Consider the following 20,842-nt stretch of genomic DNA (forward strand, 5'->3'; position numbering starts at 1 on the left):
TGATTGTGGTGTTAAAAAACCTGCTGTGCTTATGATTGTTGTTCGGAGTATGCAAATATAACAAAGCCATAGCAGCATTTCAGTCCGTCCACTGTCGCTGATGTGATTATAATGTGATGGCACAGCAGAATATGTGCTGGATTGATATTTGGCGTTTACACTTCCCATAAGGAAACACCAAGCTCAGTACAGCAGGGAGCTGGGAGTGATGACGATCATTTTCCCCCTCGGGAACTTAGAGTCTACAGGTGGACGCTGGGGGTTGAGGTTGGGCTGATGAAATGCTGCAAAATGATCAGTGGCGGCGGCGAAAGGGTACGTTAGATATGCAGTGAAAAGAGTATGTCATGTATGAGTGGGAGTTAGCTCGCAGGGATCGCTTCTGTACATCAAATATCTAAGGAGTCTCAAGAAGGAGCAGCAAAAGCTGACCAGAAACTTCAGTTGCCTGGATGTTATCTTCAACAGTACCAACGGCACCACATAGAGGAAGAAAGGCCTCCAGTCATGTGGATATTGATTAGAATAAAAATCTATTTCCATCCTGCTTGCAAGTATAAATCCAAAACCTCCCATAAAGTTTCAATATTGTTTAGATTTGTCGGAGTTTTGTTAGATCTGACTTTCATATCGGCTGTGCCCAGTAGCTCCTTAAAGTAGAACACCACCTAAATTACAGATTCCAGTGTTTTTATCCACAGCCCAGGGAAAGTTTGCTCAATATTTTTGAACATGAGCTGCTCTCTCTCAAAACCACAAACCAGAGAAGTTAGTGTGGAGCTGCTTCATGTACAATGAACAGGAGCCTGATTTTGTGGACCCACAGATATGTTTTTTTCACAATCTTTGCAGCATGGTGGTGCAGTGGTTAGCGGTTAGTATTGTTGCCTCACAGCAAGAGGGTTCCCTGGTTGAACCCCGGAGTGGGGGAGCCCTTGTGTGTGGAGTTTGCATGTTCTCCCTGTGTCAGCATGGGTTTCTGCTGCGTACTCCAGCTTCCTCCCACAGTCCAAAGACATGCAGGTTAATTGGTGACTCTAACTTGTCCATAGGTGTGAATGTGAGTGTGAATGTGAGTGTGAATAGTTGTCTGTCTCTATGTGTCAGCCCTGTGATAGTCTGACAACCTGTCCAGGGTGTACCCTGCCTCTTGCCCAATGTCAGCTGGGATAGGCCCTAGCCAAATAAATGAATGCATGAACAATGTTTGTTACGTACATAGATCAAACGGCGCTGAGCAAACGCTGCATCAACTCATTAGCTTGAATGCTACATTTATAAAATTTTCACTGCTATACCTGCCGACAGACAGCTCTTTCCAACGGGAAACTGAAGCTGGTTTCTCAAAGCCATGCTGGTAGATTTGGTTAAGAAAGAGTTGGCAAAGCGACATAGTACATAAAATAAGCACAGTAGATACATCACATAGGTTTGACCACTGTGTTGTACTGTATGTAATTTGAGGCTGCAGTTAGTGCCGAGTGCCAATTTCACATATCTCCACAATTTAAATCAGTTGTCAGTTGTCTACCCTGAAGGGATTGTTGCTGTTAGTGTGACATCACAGTCAACACATTCCCCTGTGTGCTCTCTGTGTCATCTAAAACATCTTTCCCAATTCACTGTCTATGGAGCAGCTCCACACTTTATACTTGATGACAACATTACTAATATTTCTGAAGTGTTTTAAATCATAGGAATAACAGATATGAGTTTTGAAAATGGGTGTAGTTCCCCCTTATCTGTTGCTCTGCATGTCAAGTTTTCTCCTGAAGCACGGCACAAATGCATGTTATAATAACAGTGGGGACAGATTTTCTGCTCCAAATTCTTTGGAAATTTTTAAACGATTTTATGCAAAAGCAAACAAAAGCAGATTTCTCATTACTTGCCGACAATCCTCGATTTTCATGGCTGAAATGCCAACTGTCGCTGGCAGATTTTATCAGTTGTAGCTAGCTACTTAATCAATCTGCCTCCAGCTGACTTGCCAAAACTTTCCACTGACTCTTTTAAAAACAAGAGCAGTGTAAAAGCCCCTTAAATATGCACTCTCTGGCTACACACTGTACATGACATCATGCTAACAGTGTGAGGCTAAGGCTACATGGCCCAGATAAAAAGTCAGCATCATCACCAGCTGATGATTCATGTCAGAGACATGGAAATGGAGGATCTGTGTTGTTCTTGATAGAATACAATACCTCTTAGCTAGTTAGTCAGACAGGCAAACATTCAGATAAACTGCCTGTGGTACTGCAAATCAAAAAGTAAAGTTTTCGGATAACACTACTGACCCATTTAGCTTATGTCTGCAGGAGGTTGTGACATGACAGCTAGACTGAATATTGTCTCTTTTTCTCCCTCTCACTTCCACGACCTCTCCTCTGCTACAGCCCTCTTCCTTTCAGCGCTAACAGAGTATTAACTCCTGGTCGCAGCGTTCTCGTGCTGCACACACACGGCTTAGTGGACCATGCATGACTAAACCTAAATTTATGGTTGAAGCTCCTGACTCCTACCTTGAAGCTGCTTAGCGAAGCAGTAGACATCAAACAGCTCATCAGGGGACCTATCGCCATAGTTACGGACTCCAGGTGAGTCCTCGCGATCGCCATAGCAACCGGGCCGAGGCGACTGGATGGGATACCTGCGGAGAGAAACCAAGAGACGGGGACAGAGAGAGTGGGAGAAAAAAAAGATTAATACAGCTTGGCCATGAAGAAGGCAGCTACAGACAAACTTGGCTCCCCGGGGACTGAGTCTGTGTTCACAAGCATACAAAATAAGATGAAAACCGAACTACACTTTTATCATCTCCTGCCCTGAATACAATGGCTTTAAGTTTATCTCCCTCCCAGAGATTATCCAAATATATTACTCAAAGAAGAACGAAAAAATAAACACATAAACCTCCCCCCTGAAACTGGCTGTAATGCCAAAGCGAGTTATACAGTAACATTCATTACATGTCACAACAACCTCAGGACAACAACTGTAAAGCACTTCAATAGATAATATCTTGCTTCCTTTAATTATTCTGCCCTCAATATGAGTTTCACAGAAAAACTGCCCTGCCATTTCACTTAAAATCGTTTCGAAATCTCTCTAATGCTCTGCCAATGTAAGAATTTCAGTAGCACGATACAGCTTTAGAGAGAATGAGAGAAAGGGAGGTAGCGGTAGGAAGTCAAGGAGAGGTTAAAAGAATCAGGAATTCCTTCAGTGGCTTGGCATGCCTGTGGGGCTGAGAAAACAGCGATCTATATTCAGGCTCCAACTGAGCAATTATTCCACAAGAACATTGATTCCAGCAGCACCAGGGCACAGGCAAAGAGGCTGATTAAAAGATTACGCTGGGCATACAGGGACTTAGGAAGTACTCGGAGCAGACGCACACACAAATGCACAAACACACACAATCAAACATACATGCAGAAGACACACATGCCTGCCCATAACCATAGACCTGCAGTTCTTTTCTTATGCAGCGGCCTGTTTTTCATCAGAGTAAAACAAGAGAGCTAAGTCCTGTAGTGTCTCTGGCCTCAGCTTCTCTCTTTCTGCCTGGTGGCTGATGAAGCGATGGCTGATGTCTGTATTTTTTCCACCGTATTAATTGGACACTTTCCTCCTGGCTGATGTGCAGTCGGAGCCTCCTGGATCTGGACCAATTAGATAACTCCCTGGTGGAAACAACAGGAGCGTAGGACGGAAGGAGAGGAAGAAATAGGAGAAGGAAGCTGTGCCGCAGGAAAGTTGTGAAAAAAAACTGTCAGGAAGACAACACTCAATCTGCTTGACTAGTGGAGCAACAGCAATTTGAAATTAAAATGTAGATACGGAGAACGCTGTTGAGATACGAGCTCTGACTGGTAATGTAGAGAGGGACTTTATGGAAGGTGGCAGGCTGAAGCACACGCAGCAGCCTGACAGACAGCTCAGAGGGGGCAGATGTAGTTAACTGCCTTTCCAGTTTGCAAACAAGCAATTAGGTCCAATTATGTTGCACAGTTTTGTGTTCATAAAAACTCCCAAAAAGATCAAAATGACTTGCTTGCTGCCATACTTCATACTCCTACTACTTCATCAAGTTATGTGTTTTTAGACACATTTCTAGTAGCAGAGTGCATTTATTTTTTACCATGTTTGATCATGTGGCAAATTATCAAAAATATTAGGGCTGGAACAACTGTCTGATAGAGATTTTAAAAAAGCAGTTTGGCCAAACAAGCAAGAGCTGTCAGCAAACCTTCCTACTTAAAGCCCAAGACTGCTGGTTAATATCTAGCCCAGCATATTAAGATGCAGCTGCAAAGTATGTGATAATCAGGCACTGGAGAAGCAATGTTCTATTTTGCTGGCCTGTCAGTTATCATTAACTCCAACCAAATCTCCAGACTAGATGTTGGCTTGGTATGTTTTTGCAGTTTGTAGATTTGTAACATTTGACAGTATAATGCAGCAGAAACTTTACATTTTTACAACACTGTAATTAACGTGTTGTTTAGGCACAAAAACCACTGGTTTATGATAAGGAAAAGATCATGCTGGCTTTGGTGCCACATCCACAGCTAGGAGTACCGCTGATTTAGCGCTTAAAAGAAACCAGTTTTGGTGGCACAATTGCCTCTTGAAATGCCACGATGTCTAGCTAGAACATATCCGGTTTTGGTGGCACAATTATGGCTGGAAATGCTGCCAATGTCTTGCTTAAAAACTTTAGGTTACTTGCATAACCCCGGTTCTCAGAGTAGCCTAAGTGAGATGTCTCACTATGTTTGTTCATCTCAACTCTAACTTATTTATAAAGCACATTTAAAAAAACAACTCACGCTGACCAAAGGGCTGTTCAAAAGGATTAAAATTCTAAAAACGCCTACATAAGAGGCAACATAATTGTCAGGTACACAGCTCACACATTAGGAGACACAACACACAGGCATGCATCAGGGAAAGACACATCAGGGGGACTCAAACGCTAATGAATGAAAGTAGGTTTTGAGCCTGGACTTAAATGAGTAAATGGAGGGGGCAGATTTGATTGGGAGGAGGCTGCTGTTCCACAGTTTGGGGGCAGACACAGCAAAGGCACGATCACCCCTGAGCTTAAGTCTGGAGTGTGGGAAAGCCAGGAGCCCCAGGTCAGCTGATCTGAGGGACCTGGGCGTAGAATAGGGGGTTAGAAAGTCTTAGATGTAGGATGGGGCCAGACCATTATGGGCTTTGTACACAAACAGGAGGACCTTAAAATCAAATCTTAACTTTACAGGCAGCCAGTGGAGAGAGGCTAAAACAGGTGTGATATGGTCTCTCCTCCGGGTACCTGTGAGGAGTCTGGCAGCGGTGTTCTGAACCAGCTGGAGGCAGGACAGAGAAGACTGACTAATACTGGTATACAGGGAGTTACAGTAGTCTCGTTGGTCTTGACAGTGGTCTGCAGTGTTCTGCTGCTTGAATCAGGACTGTAAATGCTGTCAACGTCTTGCTAAAAAACAACCAGTTTTGGTGGTACAATAGCTGCTGGAAATTCCTTGATGTGCTAAAAAGCAGACGCAGCATTTGTTGGTCTCGAACAGTGGTCTGCAGCTTGGCAGTAGTCTCGCCTTGGTGTCACGAGATGAACCATTCCCTTCCACCTAAATTTCTACTCTTCTTATAACTGTGTTGCTGCCAGTATCAAAGACACTGCCCTGCATCACAGAACAACCATAGAGACAGTGAAGAGTGTCCGCTTGATATTTATTTCAACAACAACAAACAATAGCTTTTGAACCTGAAACTGTGTATGTAAAGTTGATAACCTCACCGTACAGTCTGGTCAGACAGCCAGCCGGCATCACAGTTGTCATATCCATCAGCGAAGGTCGCCTGCAGCTGGCCGGGTGATGCGATGACTGCTGAGTTCTCCACACACACTCTCTTGGCGTCAGCGAAGGACAGGGCGTATCGGTCGTGAGGGGCTCGGTAGTGAAATACCACACCTGGAGCAAAGAGATACGGCGTGTGATAGGAAGTAGGAAGGATACTCCAGAAACTAATCGCGTGGATTTATGACCTGCAACCTCTGGGTCACAGAAATATTTATGAACTGCAACCTTGAGCCGTAAAAACATGAGCATGTACGCGCTCACAGATACATAAACACAGAGCCCTCTAGACATCCACATCATGTACTGACATTGTTCCATCTGTGTAGGAGGAAACTACAGCATTCAGGTTCAACAACCCGCGTACGTGAGTCTCATTTGCATCAGACAGTCTGTCGGCTTATCATTAGAGAAAAGAGATGTTGCCCTTGGATACAGTGGATGACAAACAGTGGTGATGTTTATTTTACTGCTTTAACAGTACACACACAATGTCACCCTACTGCCACCACTGTCTGCGCTGCTGTACTCATGATGGAAAGACAAAGAATGCAAACATAGAAATAGAAATAGGCTGCATTCAAGGAGATGCATATATACAGTACACGTCGAACCACAGAGACAGAAGAGACAGGGTGAGAGGTAGACAGGAATACAAAAAAGAGCGGGAAAAAAAAATTGGAAGAAGAAAAAAAAATCAACTGGGAACAAAGTGTGACACAATTCCCTTAGCTGTGAAAGGGGGCATATATTCCACTTAAATAGGAAAGGAATAGCTTTAGAAGTGTCCATCTAATGTTCCCTCACCTCCCACCTCTGCCTGCCATTCATACAGTGCTGCTCCCCTGAGGAGCATCCAGCGACATAAAAGCCAGTGGGCGTCTGGCTACTAACACAGCTCCTTTATCTTCGCTGGCTTTGTCTGGGAGAGTGACAGAGATTCCTGGGAGATGGAGGCCTGCATGGCAATTTGAGCATTAGCACTCCAGGCTATGGGCGAAGAAAGCAAGCAGGGCCATGTGTGTTTGTGTGTCACACACACACACACACACACACACACACACACACACACACAGACACAGTTCCCACAATCCCAGCAGTCCATCTCGCCATTTTGTCATCTCGGTCTTATTCTCCTCTCCACAAAAATGTAGAGCAGAGATCCTCTCTTTCTCTGCTGCGTTTCTTTTCTGCTAATTTCTCAGTTTCCATTCTTTGTCCTTGGAGGCTGTGGGATTTTGTCCAAACAGAGATGCTAGCTCGCTGGCTAATGCGTACACTAGAGAGGCAAATGGGTTTCCTCTCAGTATGGGAAACCCAGACTTATTCCACATGAGGGCTGAATGCCCAATACCTCATGCCTCTATTTTTACCCTCTGCATCTTCACACACTGTCTCCAGAGAGGAGAACAGGAAGGCACCATTTGTGGGCAGGCCCCATGTTTTATGACTGTAGGCTGCCCCCATTGTAGCACAGTTGAGCAGTTGGTGTCCCTCGGCAATATTGTTTAGTACACTACACTGCATTACAACTTATACAGGTTTACTCTGTTCAAACTCAAAATGAAATTTAAATTCTCCACACTTTTTGCATATGAGAGTATATCTATGATGATCATATACAGACCAAGTTCTGCTCCTCGTAGCAGCAGCACTCCCAGATGTCAGTGGCCCCCCAGCAGGACACTGCACCATGTCCCACCTTAAAAAACTGCTCAGGATTGGTCCGAGGATCGTGACAAAGATCTGAAGACATCAATCTGGTCTCCATTTTCCCAGATCGCAATCTGATTACGCATTCCTGGGACGTGCCAGTACCCTAGACGTACCCTCGATCCACAGTGGAGCCTCCTTGGATTGGACTTGGCTCTGACCTGTTGAAGCACGGACCTCCGGTGGATGTCCTGTGGTGTCTGGCATCAGGGTGTTGGCAGTGGATCCTTTGAGTCCTATGAGTTGTGAGGTGGAGTACTGGCACGTCCCACAGTTGCCAGATTAGATTGGGATCTGGCGAATGTGGAGGCCAGGTGGACACCAGGAGCTCTTTGTCACGTTTCTTGGGACATTCTTGAGTTGTGTTTATGGTCTGGCATGGTGCATAGCCCTCCCTGAGGCCACTGCCATTGAGGAATGTCGTTGCTATGAAGGGGGTTACTTTCAGGTGGCATTCACATGATTGCCAGGAACCAAGGTTTCCCAGCAGAACACTGGATTGTAATGAAACAATCAATGTTATTCATTTCACCAGCCAGTGGTTTTAATGTTTTGGCTCATCAGTGTAGCTATTGTATTTCTCCACTTTTCACAAGATACACCCATTTTTGAGCACATTTTTCCCCAGGAGTGTTTTGCAGGGTCCTGTCCAACTGCGCTGTAATTAGCAAGAATTCACTGAGGTTTGAATGCAGTTAGGGTAAGGGCAAAAAGGTCATGGTAAGGGTTAGTACTAGCCAATCACAGCAGTGGGGCAGGACTAGGTGTAACACTCTTGGGAAACAAAAGGTTTTAGACAGATGTGTAGAAACACTGTGTGAGCTCTATTGACTATGAGAGCACGTCATAACCTTGTATAGACTACAAACACTGACATAAGATGTTTTCCCTCCTTTTCAACAAACCTGCATAACATCATCAGAGTTTGGCAAGTTACTCTTTAAAAATGTAATAATTACAAATTACTAGTTACCTTCATTTGAAAGCAATAAGTTACTTATTGCACTACTTTTGCTTTACTTTCACCAAAGTGACCTTAGAAGAACTAACAGGCATTTTAAATGGATGAGGGTCATGTTGATTCACAGCAGGTAATCAAAGCACAGACGCTTCAGTTTATTACAGTTCATTTCATCCATCCGGTGCTGAGCAGGTCTGACCTATTTATGCATTCACATACAGTGGTTACCACTTTGTATTAAAAGTCCTTTATTATTATATTAATAATAGTGTGAAGATATAGAACAATTAAATAGTCTAGACCATTTCAAATAAATGAATAGCCTTGGACACATGGACGGGCAGGCAAAGTCTAATAATTATGAGATATGAATAAATATTTGTGGGCCTATGATATGAAACTCAATAAACAAATACTGAGGTTAGCAGAACAAATGGAGTGGCGTGAGAGTAAATCACTATGACGAGTGCAAATTAATCCATCTGCCAGTTCCACAGTGTGCTGGTCAGCTACAACAGCACTAGAGCAAGAAGTATGCATAATGACGGGACAGTGTGTCGGTGTTGGTCTGCAGTTGTTGGGGATGTGAATGGAAAAACATCCAACAAATACTAAAATCACTTATATATGTTGATCACCGGGACGTTGAAAAAACAAACTGGAGGCCAGCTTCTTATCCGCGCTGCTTTCAGGCAGCCTTAGGACGCAAAAGCAGAATGGGATACGTTGTAGTTACATGAACGGAAACCCACCGGACATGATGACACACACAATCACTGGCACCCATCTATAAGGTAGTGTATAATGACATGACAACACACAACAACCTTCGGTGGATGTTTTTTCTGGTGGTGCAAGTGGCGGAAGTGAAGCGGTATTGATGAATGGAAAAAAATGAAAACAATAAACAGTTTATTTTGGGTGGTAACACTTTATGTGACATTGTAAAAAAAATCCTGTTGGTAATGTGTTATATTACTTTGTTACTGCTAAATAGTAATATATTACTGTAACAGGTTACAAAAGTAGCCAAACACCATTTATCTGCACACACTGCAATGACACAGAGCTGGTTGTTAATCAGTAAAGTTTTCCTTAGGGAGAAATTGATTGCAAACGTGGATTTTAATATCAGTTCAACTGCATACATATCGCATAATGAGGCTGTTGGTAGATTTTATTTCCAACTACAGGATTCTCCATTGTATTAAGAGCTGTATAGAACCACACACATTAAAAGAAGGATTTAAAAATGCATCTGCAAACTATAAACTGCATATACTAAATTCACAACATGAATATATTTGAGACAGTTTAGACTTGCAACTGTGAGGAACCTTGTTAAAACTTTCTTGTGCAGAAGTTGTGTAAACCATTACAATATGCTTTTCACTATGCCCATCGCTGACAGACTATATATCGTCCTCACACCAGTTAATGGTGGGCAGTGATATCTCACCACAAGACAACGGCTGACACGCGCTATCAATGGCACTGTTCCCTAATTGGTGAGACACGGCCAATTGACCAGTCAATATGTGCCAAGAGAAAGAAAGAAGGAAAATGGAGACTAAACAAGGAGCGAGTAAGACAGAGACGGCAGGGGAGAAATTAAGGAAGAGATGGCAAGGGAGGAAGGACATCTCATCGGGGCTTAGGCAAACACACAAATTAGTCTATGAGAGGAGCAGTGCGGATTAATATGATATTGATATAGCTGAGCAGTATCAATACCTGCTAATTAATACGTTAAGCACTCAGAAGAATTAGTGTGAGGACGGCTGTGGTCTGCCATGTAGCGTGACTGCCAATTAAGACTAAGCCCTGGAGATGGCTAGTCCTCGCCAGCTACGTAATTGGTTTCTCTCTAAAGGAGTGGTTTTCATAGCGTGTTAATCGATTGGCCAAGAGGGGGAGGATGCATCTCCCAAGCGTTGTGACAGGGGTCCTGCTTAGTAAATGTAGACTGCTCTTATGGAAAAAGATGAGTTGCTCTGCTTGTATGAGAATAGCATCCTTGCTGAGATACAGAAATTATAAAGAAACAGTGGCCTATACAGACACACACCTATATGCATGCTTGCAGTTATATTAAGGCAACAGAGTGGAGGCTATCTGTGTTACTCATACGACGTAGCCATTGCAGCGTGCTGTGTCTTTGTAAAAGAATAAGGTTACTGGGCCTTCAGAGCTGGTGTTAGCAGCACTAGCACGGATTTGTAGATGTGGCAGCATAGTGTACAGTGGCTAATACGTTGTGTGATTCCCTGTAGTCATTATGATAATAGCTTATTATTAAAAATAGTGAGTGACCTGGAAAGAATCTGATGAAAGCTCTGCAGCTAAAATACCCTGACAAAGTAATTATGGTTCTACTACAGTGAGCTACCTCCAGGTAGTCTGGTAATTCCACAAATACGGGTGTCCTGGATACAGATACTGCAGTAAATGGTTTGCCCATTTAGTTAGGCCACTGAGAGCCATACAAAGTGCCCGCAGTCACACTATTTGACAATAGCGTACACTGCTGGGTTCCTACCTTATTGGTTTCATTAGGCTTTCAGTGCATGAACAGCACCTGAGTGGCCCAGGTCAATGATGTTTAATGTGTTCCAGTTCCCTCACCCTTTTTCTTCCACACCATCATACATTCTGCGCGGACAGTAAACAACCCTGGGTGTAAATGGCTGTATTAGCCTGACATGGAAAACAGGGTCATTATTATTCATAGTGGCAGAGCTTGAGAGCAAAGCGAGAGCTGTACAAAACCAAAGAGTGGAGTGTTGCTTTGCTCAGACAATAATTTATGTTGGTGAAAACACGCATAATGCCTAGAATGACATAAGTGATGTTAATTGCTTTGTACAGTACAGGCCAAAAGTTTGGACACACCTTCTCATTCAATGCGTTTTCTTTATTTTCATGACTATTTACATTGTAGATTCTCACTGAAGGCATCAAAACTATGAATGAACACATGTGGAGTTATGTACTTAACAAAAAAAGGTGAAATAACTGAAAACATGTTTTATATTCTAGTTTCTTCAAAATAGCCACCCTTTGCTCTGATTACTGCTTTGCACACTCTTGGCATTCTCTCCATGAGCTTCAAGAGGTAGTCACCTGAAATGCTTTTCCAACAGTCTTGAAGGAGTTCCCAGAGGTGTTTAGCACTTGTTGGCCCCTTTGCCTTCACTCTGCGGTCCAGCTCACCCCAAACCATCTCGATTGGGTTCAGGTCCGGTGACTGTGGAGGCCAGGTCATCTGCCGCAGCACTCCATCACTCTCCTTCTTGGTCAAATAGCCCTTACACAGCCTGGAGGTGTGTTTGGGGTCATTGTCCTGTTGAAAAATAAATGACCGTCCAACTAAACGCAAACCGGATGGGATGGCATGTCGCTGCAGGATGCTGTGGTAGCCATGCTGGTTCAGTGTGCCTTCAATTTTGAATAAATCCCCAACAGTGTCACCAGCAAAACACCCCCACACCATCACACCTCCTCCTCCATGCTTCACAGTGGGAACCAGGCATGTGGAATCCATCCGTTCACCTTTTCTGCGTCTCACAAAGACACGGCGGTTGGAACCAAAGATCTCAAATTTGGACTCATCAGACCAAAGCACAGATTTCCACTGGTCTAATGTCCATTCCTTGTGTTTCTTGGCCCAAACAAATCTCTTCTGCTTGTTGCCTCTCCTTAGCAGTGGTTTCCTAGCAGCTATTTGACCATGAAGGCCTGATTGGCGCAGTCTCCTCTTAACAGTTGTTCTAGAGATGGGTCTGCTGCTAGAACTCTGTGTGGCATTCATCTGGTCTCTGATCTGAGCTGCTGTTAACTTGCCATTTCTGAGGCTGGTGACTCGGATGAACTTATCCTCAGAAGCAGAGGTGACTCTTGGTCTTCCTTTCCTGGGTCGGTCCTCATGTGTGCCAGTTTCGTTGTAGCGCTTGATGGTTTTTGAGACTCCACTTGGGGACACATTTAAAGTTTTTGCAATTTTCCGGACTGACTGACCTTCATTTCTTAAAGTAATGATGGCCACTTGTTTTTCTTTAGTTAGCTGATTGGTTCTTGCCATAATATGAATTTTAACAGTTGTCCAATAGGGCTGTCGGCTGTGTATTAACCTGACTTCTGCACAACACAACTGATGGTCCCAACCCCATTGATAAAGCAAGAAATTCCACTAATTAACCCTGATAAGGCACACCTGTGAAGTGGAAACCATTTCAGGTGACTACCTCTTGAAGCTCATGGAGAGAATGCCAAGAGTGTGCAAAGCAGTAATCAGAGCAAAGGGTGGCTATTTTGAAGAAACTAGAATATAAAACATGTTTTCAGTTATTTCACCTTTTTTTGTTAAGTACATAACTCCACATGTGTTCATTCATAGTTTTGATGCCTTCAGTGAGAATCTACAATGTAAATAGTCATGAAAATAAAGAAAACGCATTGAATGAGAAGGTGTGTCCAAACTTTTGGCCTGTACTGTATATCACAGCTCATCAGTTGATGGCAGTGTTACTGATTCACAGAAATAATCAGGTTTATGAGGGCAGTAGAAGATTCTTGCATGCTCACTCTTTTTCTCTCTGTTCTAATGACGCTTCTGCGGTGTGCTGTCCAGTGTTAACACACTACAATATACAGCTACAGTAAAACAAACCACGCTCACTTGCTAAGTAATGACAGAAAGTGCATTACTGTCATTATACCTCAGCTCAAATGCTGAAAGGCTTGACTAGCAATAGCTGCCTTCCCGAGGAATATTTAAAATTTTCTCCATTAACAGGCAGATTTTTTAAACTTCTTGCATACACCTAAAATTTCAGTAAGAACAATATCTTTTGTAGTAACTGGTCACGCCTTTTTGGTTTATTTACAATGCACCTCATCCATTTCAGTAAAGTTTTAGCTTCTGCAATGAATTTGTGATTTGATACTAACTGCAAGCGACATGTAGCACCGCAAATGTGAAGCTTTATGAACTGGCGACAGGCTGAGTAGCCTGTCACTGTCACTTATCTAACTAGAAATTGCGTAATAATTCCTCCTCCTGGGAAGTTAGCAAATGTACTAGCTAATAGTCGTTAGCTACTTGAGCTAGCTACCTGATTTCAATAGCATGCTTCCTCAAATTGTGAACCAAAATGTGAACCAAATCTCCAGGTCCTTGAGATGAATACATTTTTATTACACTAGTCAGAACCTCCTGATGTTTGTTTGGTGTGACTAGCATACAGCTAGGTTGGCTCTGGCATGAGATTTCCCACCCACTGTGTGACCTCGATTCAAAATGGCTGCCCTAAGATCGTAGGGCTGCTGTGAAACTGCGCCTAATTAGGGCAACAAAAAAGTTTATCTTTGGTGCGTCGGTACAATGGACAACCAAGAAAGAACAGCAGAGAAGATACTCGCACACCAATGCAACTGGGCTGGACAGCCACAAAAAAGGTTCACAGGCTGAGATCAATGCAAAAAATGTCAAGTTATTTAGTACATCCTTTTACGGGAAGAAGGGTGTTTAAAGTGCATAAAATAATTTTTTTTAAAAAGTGAATAAAAACAGCAGCAAACGTTTCAGTCCTTGACTATTGAGGGCATGACAAAAAAACAACAAAATGCCAAAATTTACCTGCAAATATTTCGCAACAGCGACCAGCAGTAATGCAAATTTGCAACAGTTGCAACACTTGTTCAATAAAAGGATCAAATAGATTCATATTCTGCTGTGGCTGCTTTCAGACATATGCTCAGTTGGACAGTTTGAGGTCCTTCTAGGGATGCTACCGCCTCATCTGAGGAGGCAGAGGACCAACTACAGGGATCCTATTGATACAGAGCATCAGTCTGTCTGAGCTAACCTGTTGTATCACTTAAGATACTTTAAGCTATTTTATTGAGTTTCCTTTTGGTAAAATGCTCTGAGGGAATTTGACTTATGTTTGAGTTGAAAGGTAAGAAAGAAAGGAGCTGTGACGTGATGTCTGTTCTGCACAACGAGAATGATTGATACCTTTCTGTGCATTTCAAATGCTCAGAAAAATCAAACTATCTGAAAAAACTACGATGCTTTTACACAGCATAATATTTGCATTCCAAGTGAAAGTACTCATAACAAGACAGCAGATTGAAAATATATATTGGCATGTGAATTAATTCCACAAAATGAATATATAAATTTTAAAAAGCCCCTGCTGTGTAAAGGCCTTTAATCAGAAAAATGTCATTTAATTTACCTGTGACCTCCAGGGGAACTGTGTCCTGCTCGTCACTGATGCCCACCACGACCTCACAGCGGTACAGACCAGAGTCGCTGGACCGTAGCCCTGACAGAGCAAGACTGGCGTTGTAGCGATTCTCACTGTAACCAGGCAGCGTGACACGACCCTGGAAAGCCTTCTTCACCTGAGGGCAGAGAGAAAGAGGCGAGGGGTGATAATGAGAGAGGGGAAAAACACACCACTGAGCCATTTGTGTTTTCCAAAAAAGCTTGGCACAAACTATTTCACGGCGCCCTCCCTAAGCCTCTATGGTACCTTGACCACGTTGTCTTTGGCCACCAGGACCGACTGTTCCTTCTGCAGGCCGTCGGAGCCTCTCTGGCCCCAAACCTTGGTCCACTTGATCCTGGGGGGCTCATGAGATGAGCTGGCACTGGGGCGGAGGGTGAAGAGGCAGGGGAGGAGAACGGTTTTGGACAGCTCCTCGCTAATGGTCTGATGGGTCACCTTCCGCATATTCACCACAGTGTCGGCGTTGGTTGTGCCTGAGGAGAGGAGAGGAGAGGAGAGGAGAGAAGAGGAGAATCAATGCCGTCTTGTAAATTAAGCCACAGAACGTTTTTTCTCATTACGCTGAAAAGACGTTAGTTAATTGCTTCTTGTAGGAGAAAACATGCTCTCCTTTCAGGTTCTTTTGTTCCATCAGATGCTTCTGAAGTAAAAGGGAAAGAGCAGAGGCTCATTGTGGCTCTCTGATTATCGGCCATTGATCCAGCAAACCATTACCGAGCTACCTGAACAGTGGGAGGCAGGGCTGGACTGTGGAGGGAAGATATCAAAAGTCCTTTCATAAGCCATATATCAAACCTGGATGTGCATTATGGGATCAATATCCACCAGCTCTTTGCAGCTTAAAGCACCACCACCACCACCATAGACATACAAATATTATTTTGCTCAAAACAACATGATGACAGAGAGAAGGGGTATCATTAAAAGAAATTCAGAGTGCGGTGCATTTAGACGAGTTCTGGTTTTTGTTCAGCAGAATTCTGCAATACTCTGCTGCATTTTTCCTTTGTTGTCTTTTCTCTCAACTCATTTTACACTGGTGGAGTCACATCATACGTTAACATTACGCTCTAATCCTGTGTCACCTTGCCTGAAAAGACAGAGGTGGCTCATTTACATCGCAAAGCTAGATGTGAATTCCGCTCTTTCGAAACAGTAATACAGGTTATCATCTCTGAGCTCTATCTGCTTCTGTTTATCCAGTGTGCAGCGTGTGTGAATGAGGTTTACCTGTAAAGCCTTGAACCTAATCTCATTCTTTTCCTGCTTCCTTATCAGTCACAATTCCCTTTTTTCTCACTACTGAGAATGCTGGCAAAAACATGCCGCTATGTTGAATCTAATTCGCCCCAAAGCCCAGCATCAGTGCATGCATTTATAATCAGTTAGCCACTTTTTAGCCACACTGGCAGCATGGCTCTAGGGATAGCAACTATCTGTTGGTAAGTCCAACTCTGACAGTCAAGTATTAGATAGATTGCCATGAATTCAGTACAGACGTTCATAGTCCTCAAAGGATGCATCCTAATGACTGTGATGATCCCCTGACTCTTCCTCTTATGCAACCATGAGGTTGACATTTGTGGTTGTGAGTGAAGTAAGATAAGATGAAGAGATGAGAGAGCAAAAATGAAAGATTGAAGAACAGAAAGAAGCACTCCCTAGGTGGGCCGAACGGTTGAACGATGGAGAAAATGAGCCTATTGATTTCTTTTCATTAGTGTTGGTTTCCACTGCACACTTTATGTGTGTGTCCCGCTTCACTCCTGTTTGATTGGATGCATGTTAAAGTGCTACACGCTACAGGGCGGCCCCTCCTGTCTGTAATTAAATGGCAGATCGGTGGAACAATGTTTTTCCAGCGGTCACAGGCGCACCGCTGCGCGAGTCACTCAACCTCTCTGTCCTTCTGTCTGCTCTGTCATTTTTCTTCCCATTTCCTGTCACTCTCTTTCTCCTCTTCCACCCCCGCAGTACGACCACCTGCCAGCTTTCAGACGAGCATTTCACTTCTTGGCTTTTTTCCATCTGAGAATCTTATTTTTGTTTTATCTTCAGCCTATAGATGAAAGTTAAACAGTGTTTTTGTTTTATTTTCAGGATAAGATTTTTCCCTGAGCCAGGCTGAGGAAATATAGTCCACAATTCAGATCAACTTTCCATCAGCTGCCTCATCTCTGATTGCCAATTTTGCTAATAGTGGATGTATTGTACAAGGTGTGTGTGTGTGTGTGTGTGTGTGTGTGTGCGTGTGTGTGTGTGTGTGTGTGCACTGGAATGCTCCCACAAGAGAAAAATCTCATCTGTCTTTTGCTATTCAGGGAGCACCGAGTGCACACCCTCCACACACACATAACCACTTACCTACACACACACACACATTTTTGAAACCCCCATTTTTCATTCCTTACTGGATGGTTAATGTGACATTGAGCACACACAAATAGCAGACATGTGGATTGCTGTCATTGCTCATTCCCACAGCCGTTATGCTGTTGCAGTTGCTCAAGCTAAGAGGCTGAGTGCCTCTACCCTGATAGCTTAACATCAGCCCTCCCATCGCATTTTCTCCTCCCCGCAGACGCATGAACACACATAAATACCCACTTCTCCCCTTCTCCCAGTGACATCGTCTCAGACAAGCGCTACTTGTCTGACTCCCTCACTAGCTGATCTATGGTGCTCTGCATGGCAGCATCAAACAGGATTTGTGCTCTGAAATGGCCTCTCGTTTCGCACTCCAGAGGAGTTCTGCCCATCGTGCGAGGTGACCTGTGAAACAAAATGCATGAGGCTTTCAAAGGGAGAGGGATAAGATGAGATTGGAAGGGCGATGAGGAATAAACAAGTACAGCAGCGTGGGTCACAAACAATGACATGTCTTACCTGATTTTTTTTACTTGTGTGTGTAAGGGAAAATCATCTTAGAGGGGACCTTTTATGCTTTTTATTATTTTCTGACATATATATAATGTTACAATGTCAGACGTTCATATTAAAGGTGGCCAAAGTTTCCAATAATGAGGTAAATATATGTAAATCCCTGTGAGCAAAAACCTCAGGCTCCAGGCACGCTACTGCAAGGATTTACGTTACATACACTGCTACATGTAGCTACATGCTAGCCTCAAGGAGACATGTAATCATGGTTGCCGATGTTGTTAATTTCTCCCAGATTTCAGATGAGATTCCTGCTGTGACACGTCTTGTGAAGATTTTAGTTTATGTTATTAGTGCCGCTATATACTCCAGTACAGTCATTCCCCCGGCTGCAATAACGGTGCAGATATTCTGACAGGAAAACCAGGAAAAACTGACCAATCAGAGCAGACTGGGCTTTTCGCATAGGCATAGGCCCCACCACCTTACCCACACAGTAAAAAGACACACAGACTTTATGATGGTTTTGCATGTCTTTGTAGTTTTTATGCATATTTGTAGTCATTTTGGGGCTCCTTGTAGTTTTTTTGTGTCTTTTTTGGTCGTTTTGTGCCACTTTGTAGTCAATTCTTATCTCCTTGTGGTTGGTCTGTGTCACTTTGTGATCATTTTGCCTGTTTAAGTAGTTATTTGTCTATTTACCGTTCCTTTGTATCTCTTTCCAGCCTCTTTGTGTCTCTTTTTAATTAATTTAATCTCTTCCTGGTCAGTACACATTACTTTGAGTGACATTTTGCAGGTGAAGGCCAGGTTGGCCCCAAACACTTTGGGCCCCTACAACTGAGCCTGGTAGGCCCATTCAGTAATCTATCTATGCTTTTTCGGGAGGGGGGCTTACAGAGGCACTATGGAACATTTCAGACAAAGCGTAAATACAAGTGATCCAGCACAGACAGTATGAGGAAAATAATGTGTTTTTTGACCATTAAACCTGAAAATGAGAATAATAGGTCCCCTTTAAAGGAATAGTTCAACATTTTAGTGGAGAGCTAATGAGAAAATTAATATCATTCCCATATCTGTCCACTATATATGGGGTTATATTCAGAAAGTCCTGGCTTTGCCAACAAGCTCACTAATCACTATTTTATATCTATATTTTGTTACAATTTGACAGAGCAAGGCAAGCTGTTTCCGCCTTTTTTCATTCTTTAGGCTGCTTTCAGACCTAGAGTTGTCTTGCTTTGGTCTGAATCAGGGAGTAATTTGTAACAAAGTTGCATAATTGCCTAGAGTTGGTCTGTTTACTCACGGCAGCATTTACAAGCAGACCAGATCAAATGGCTGAGTGAGAACGCTGCTCTTGATTGGTCAGAATTTTCATGAGGGAAAAATCCAGGAAGTAAACAAAACGTTGAAGAAGAGTACACTTGCGAGATAAATGTGACACTTTCTAATGTCACAATGGAGGGACAACTACGCAGGTTGATTTTAGCGCTGCTCATCGTGGACTATATTGCTGTCATTGTTCATTTTAGTCAAACCATACAGTTTGAAAACGAGGCGCGGCTCCAACTAGAAAACAATGTTTTGATGCATTGGATGTGCTGAATGTGCATATTAAGGCAGTACAGGAGGAGGTGCACATTAATAATCCTCCAGGACTGTAACATGCTCATGTTTAACCCAAACAATGCATCATGTGACTGCAGTTGGTTCAGATCCAGGTCGGAACACGTTCTCACCACAAACAAACCGCACCAGAGTTCATTTGTAACCAGACTGAAACCACCTCTTCAAGAAGGTCTCAGTTCGGTTGCTTTGATGCATACCTAAGTGTGATTGCTGTGTTCACACCTGCCCAAACTAACCGAACAGGGCAGGTGTGAAAGCACCCTTAGGCTTAGCTAGGCTAACAGGCTGCTGGGTATGCATTCATATTTATCACATAAACATAAGAATGGTATCAATCTTCTTATCTAACTCTTGGCAAGAAATAGATGAACTGTATTTCCCAATATGCTGAGCTATTGCTTATGTTCATCACAGAGAATCTGTTAACAACTGACGTTATCTGCTATCCTTTGTAAGTAATCAGTATTTGTTTTACGACAGATATTGCCATGACACGCTCCATTTTAGCGCCTGTCTCTTTAAGTCCCCCTCCTGAAAAAGCCCAGTCTGGTCTGATTAGTCAGATTTTCGGGTCTTCTGCATATGAACTGTCGTCATCCCTGCACCGTCACTGCAGCTCCATGAATGACTGTAACAGAGTGTAGTGCCATTTTCTACCATGAAAAATCACCAATAAAAGCTTCAAAATCTAATATGTTCCAGGAATCTGATATAAAAACAAATAATGTGGCATTTTATCACTTTTGTCAGAGCAGTTGCATTTTTTTCAAATCTGGAGGGATTCAAATTCTCCATTTTATTACCAAAAGCACTTCACATTCTTAAGTGGCTGCGGGTTAAAATGACAATTTTGTGAGTTACACAACACTGTTGACAACAAACGGGCACTCTCAATACAGTTTGTGGTCCACAGACTCTGCAAAAGGAGTAGGTGTAGAGGAAAATTGATTCACTTTTGAATTTGTTTTTACTTAATCGTAGCAACAATGTACTTTTCTCTCACAGTGACAGAGGGAAACACAGACACTACACAAAAGATGAACAAGCACAATTGACTCCAGAATAACACAGTGTGGGACTGTGAGCAGTGAAAGGAGTCAAGCGAGGGAAAATACATAAACAAAAAAATGGAATTTGAAAAAGCTGGAGTCATGTGTAACGGGGAAATTGGAGTGATGCGATGTGGAAAAGGAGTCGAGAGGATGTGATGGAAAAAGTAGAGATGCACTTTTGTGATTCAGACTGACACAGTGACACACACACACAAACTCACTCAAAGAACACATCTTTCATAAGAGGCTATCAGTTTCCACTCCCTGCTGTCACTCTCTTTGCTTTATCCCCCTGGAGGATGTGGAACTCATCTTTGTTTACCACACACTCACATGTGCCCCTCCCCTCCAAACACACACACATAGACACACGCTGAGTAACGCGCGGTCCCGGAAGACAATCAAACTCCAATTTCTAAACCACCTTGCCGA

The 20,842-nt window shown here is 43.1% G+C and overlaps 1 protein-coding gene across 2 annotated transcripts in view; it reads right to left on the reverse strand.

Annotated features, from left to right (window-relative positions):
* Positions 1 to 20,842, reverse strand: part of ncanb (neurocan b) — a 213,021-nt gene that overhangs the window by 124,489 nt on the left and 67,690 nt on the right. For both annotated transcript variants that reach the window (XM_033621852.2, XM_033621853.2), the window contains exons 3-6: positions 15,087 to 15,316; positions 14,787 to 14,955; positions 5,810 to 5,984; positions 2,523 to 2,650 (exon numbers count right to left, since the gene is read on the reverse strand). In XM_033621852.2, coding sequence (XP_033477743.1) covers positions 2,523 to 2,650; positions 5,810 to 5,984; positions 14,787 to 14,955; positions 15,087 to 15,316 — 702 coding nt within the window. The remainder of the gene's footprint in view (positions 1 to 2,522; positions 2,651 to 5,809; positions 5,985 to 14,786; positions 14,956 to 15,086; positions 15,317 to 20,842) is intronic.

The sequence above is a fragment of the Epinephelus lanceolatus genome, chromosome 6 (assembly GCF_041903045.1).
Source record: "Epinephelus lanceolatus isolate andai-2023 chromosome 6, ASM4190304v1, whole genome shotgun sequence".
Taxonomy (NCBI): domain Eukaryota; kingdom Metazoa; phylum Chordata; class Actinopteri; order Perciformes; family Serranidae; genus Epinephelus; species Epinephelus lanceolatus.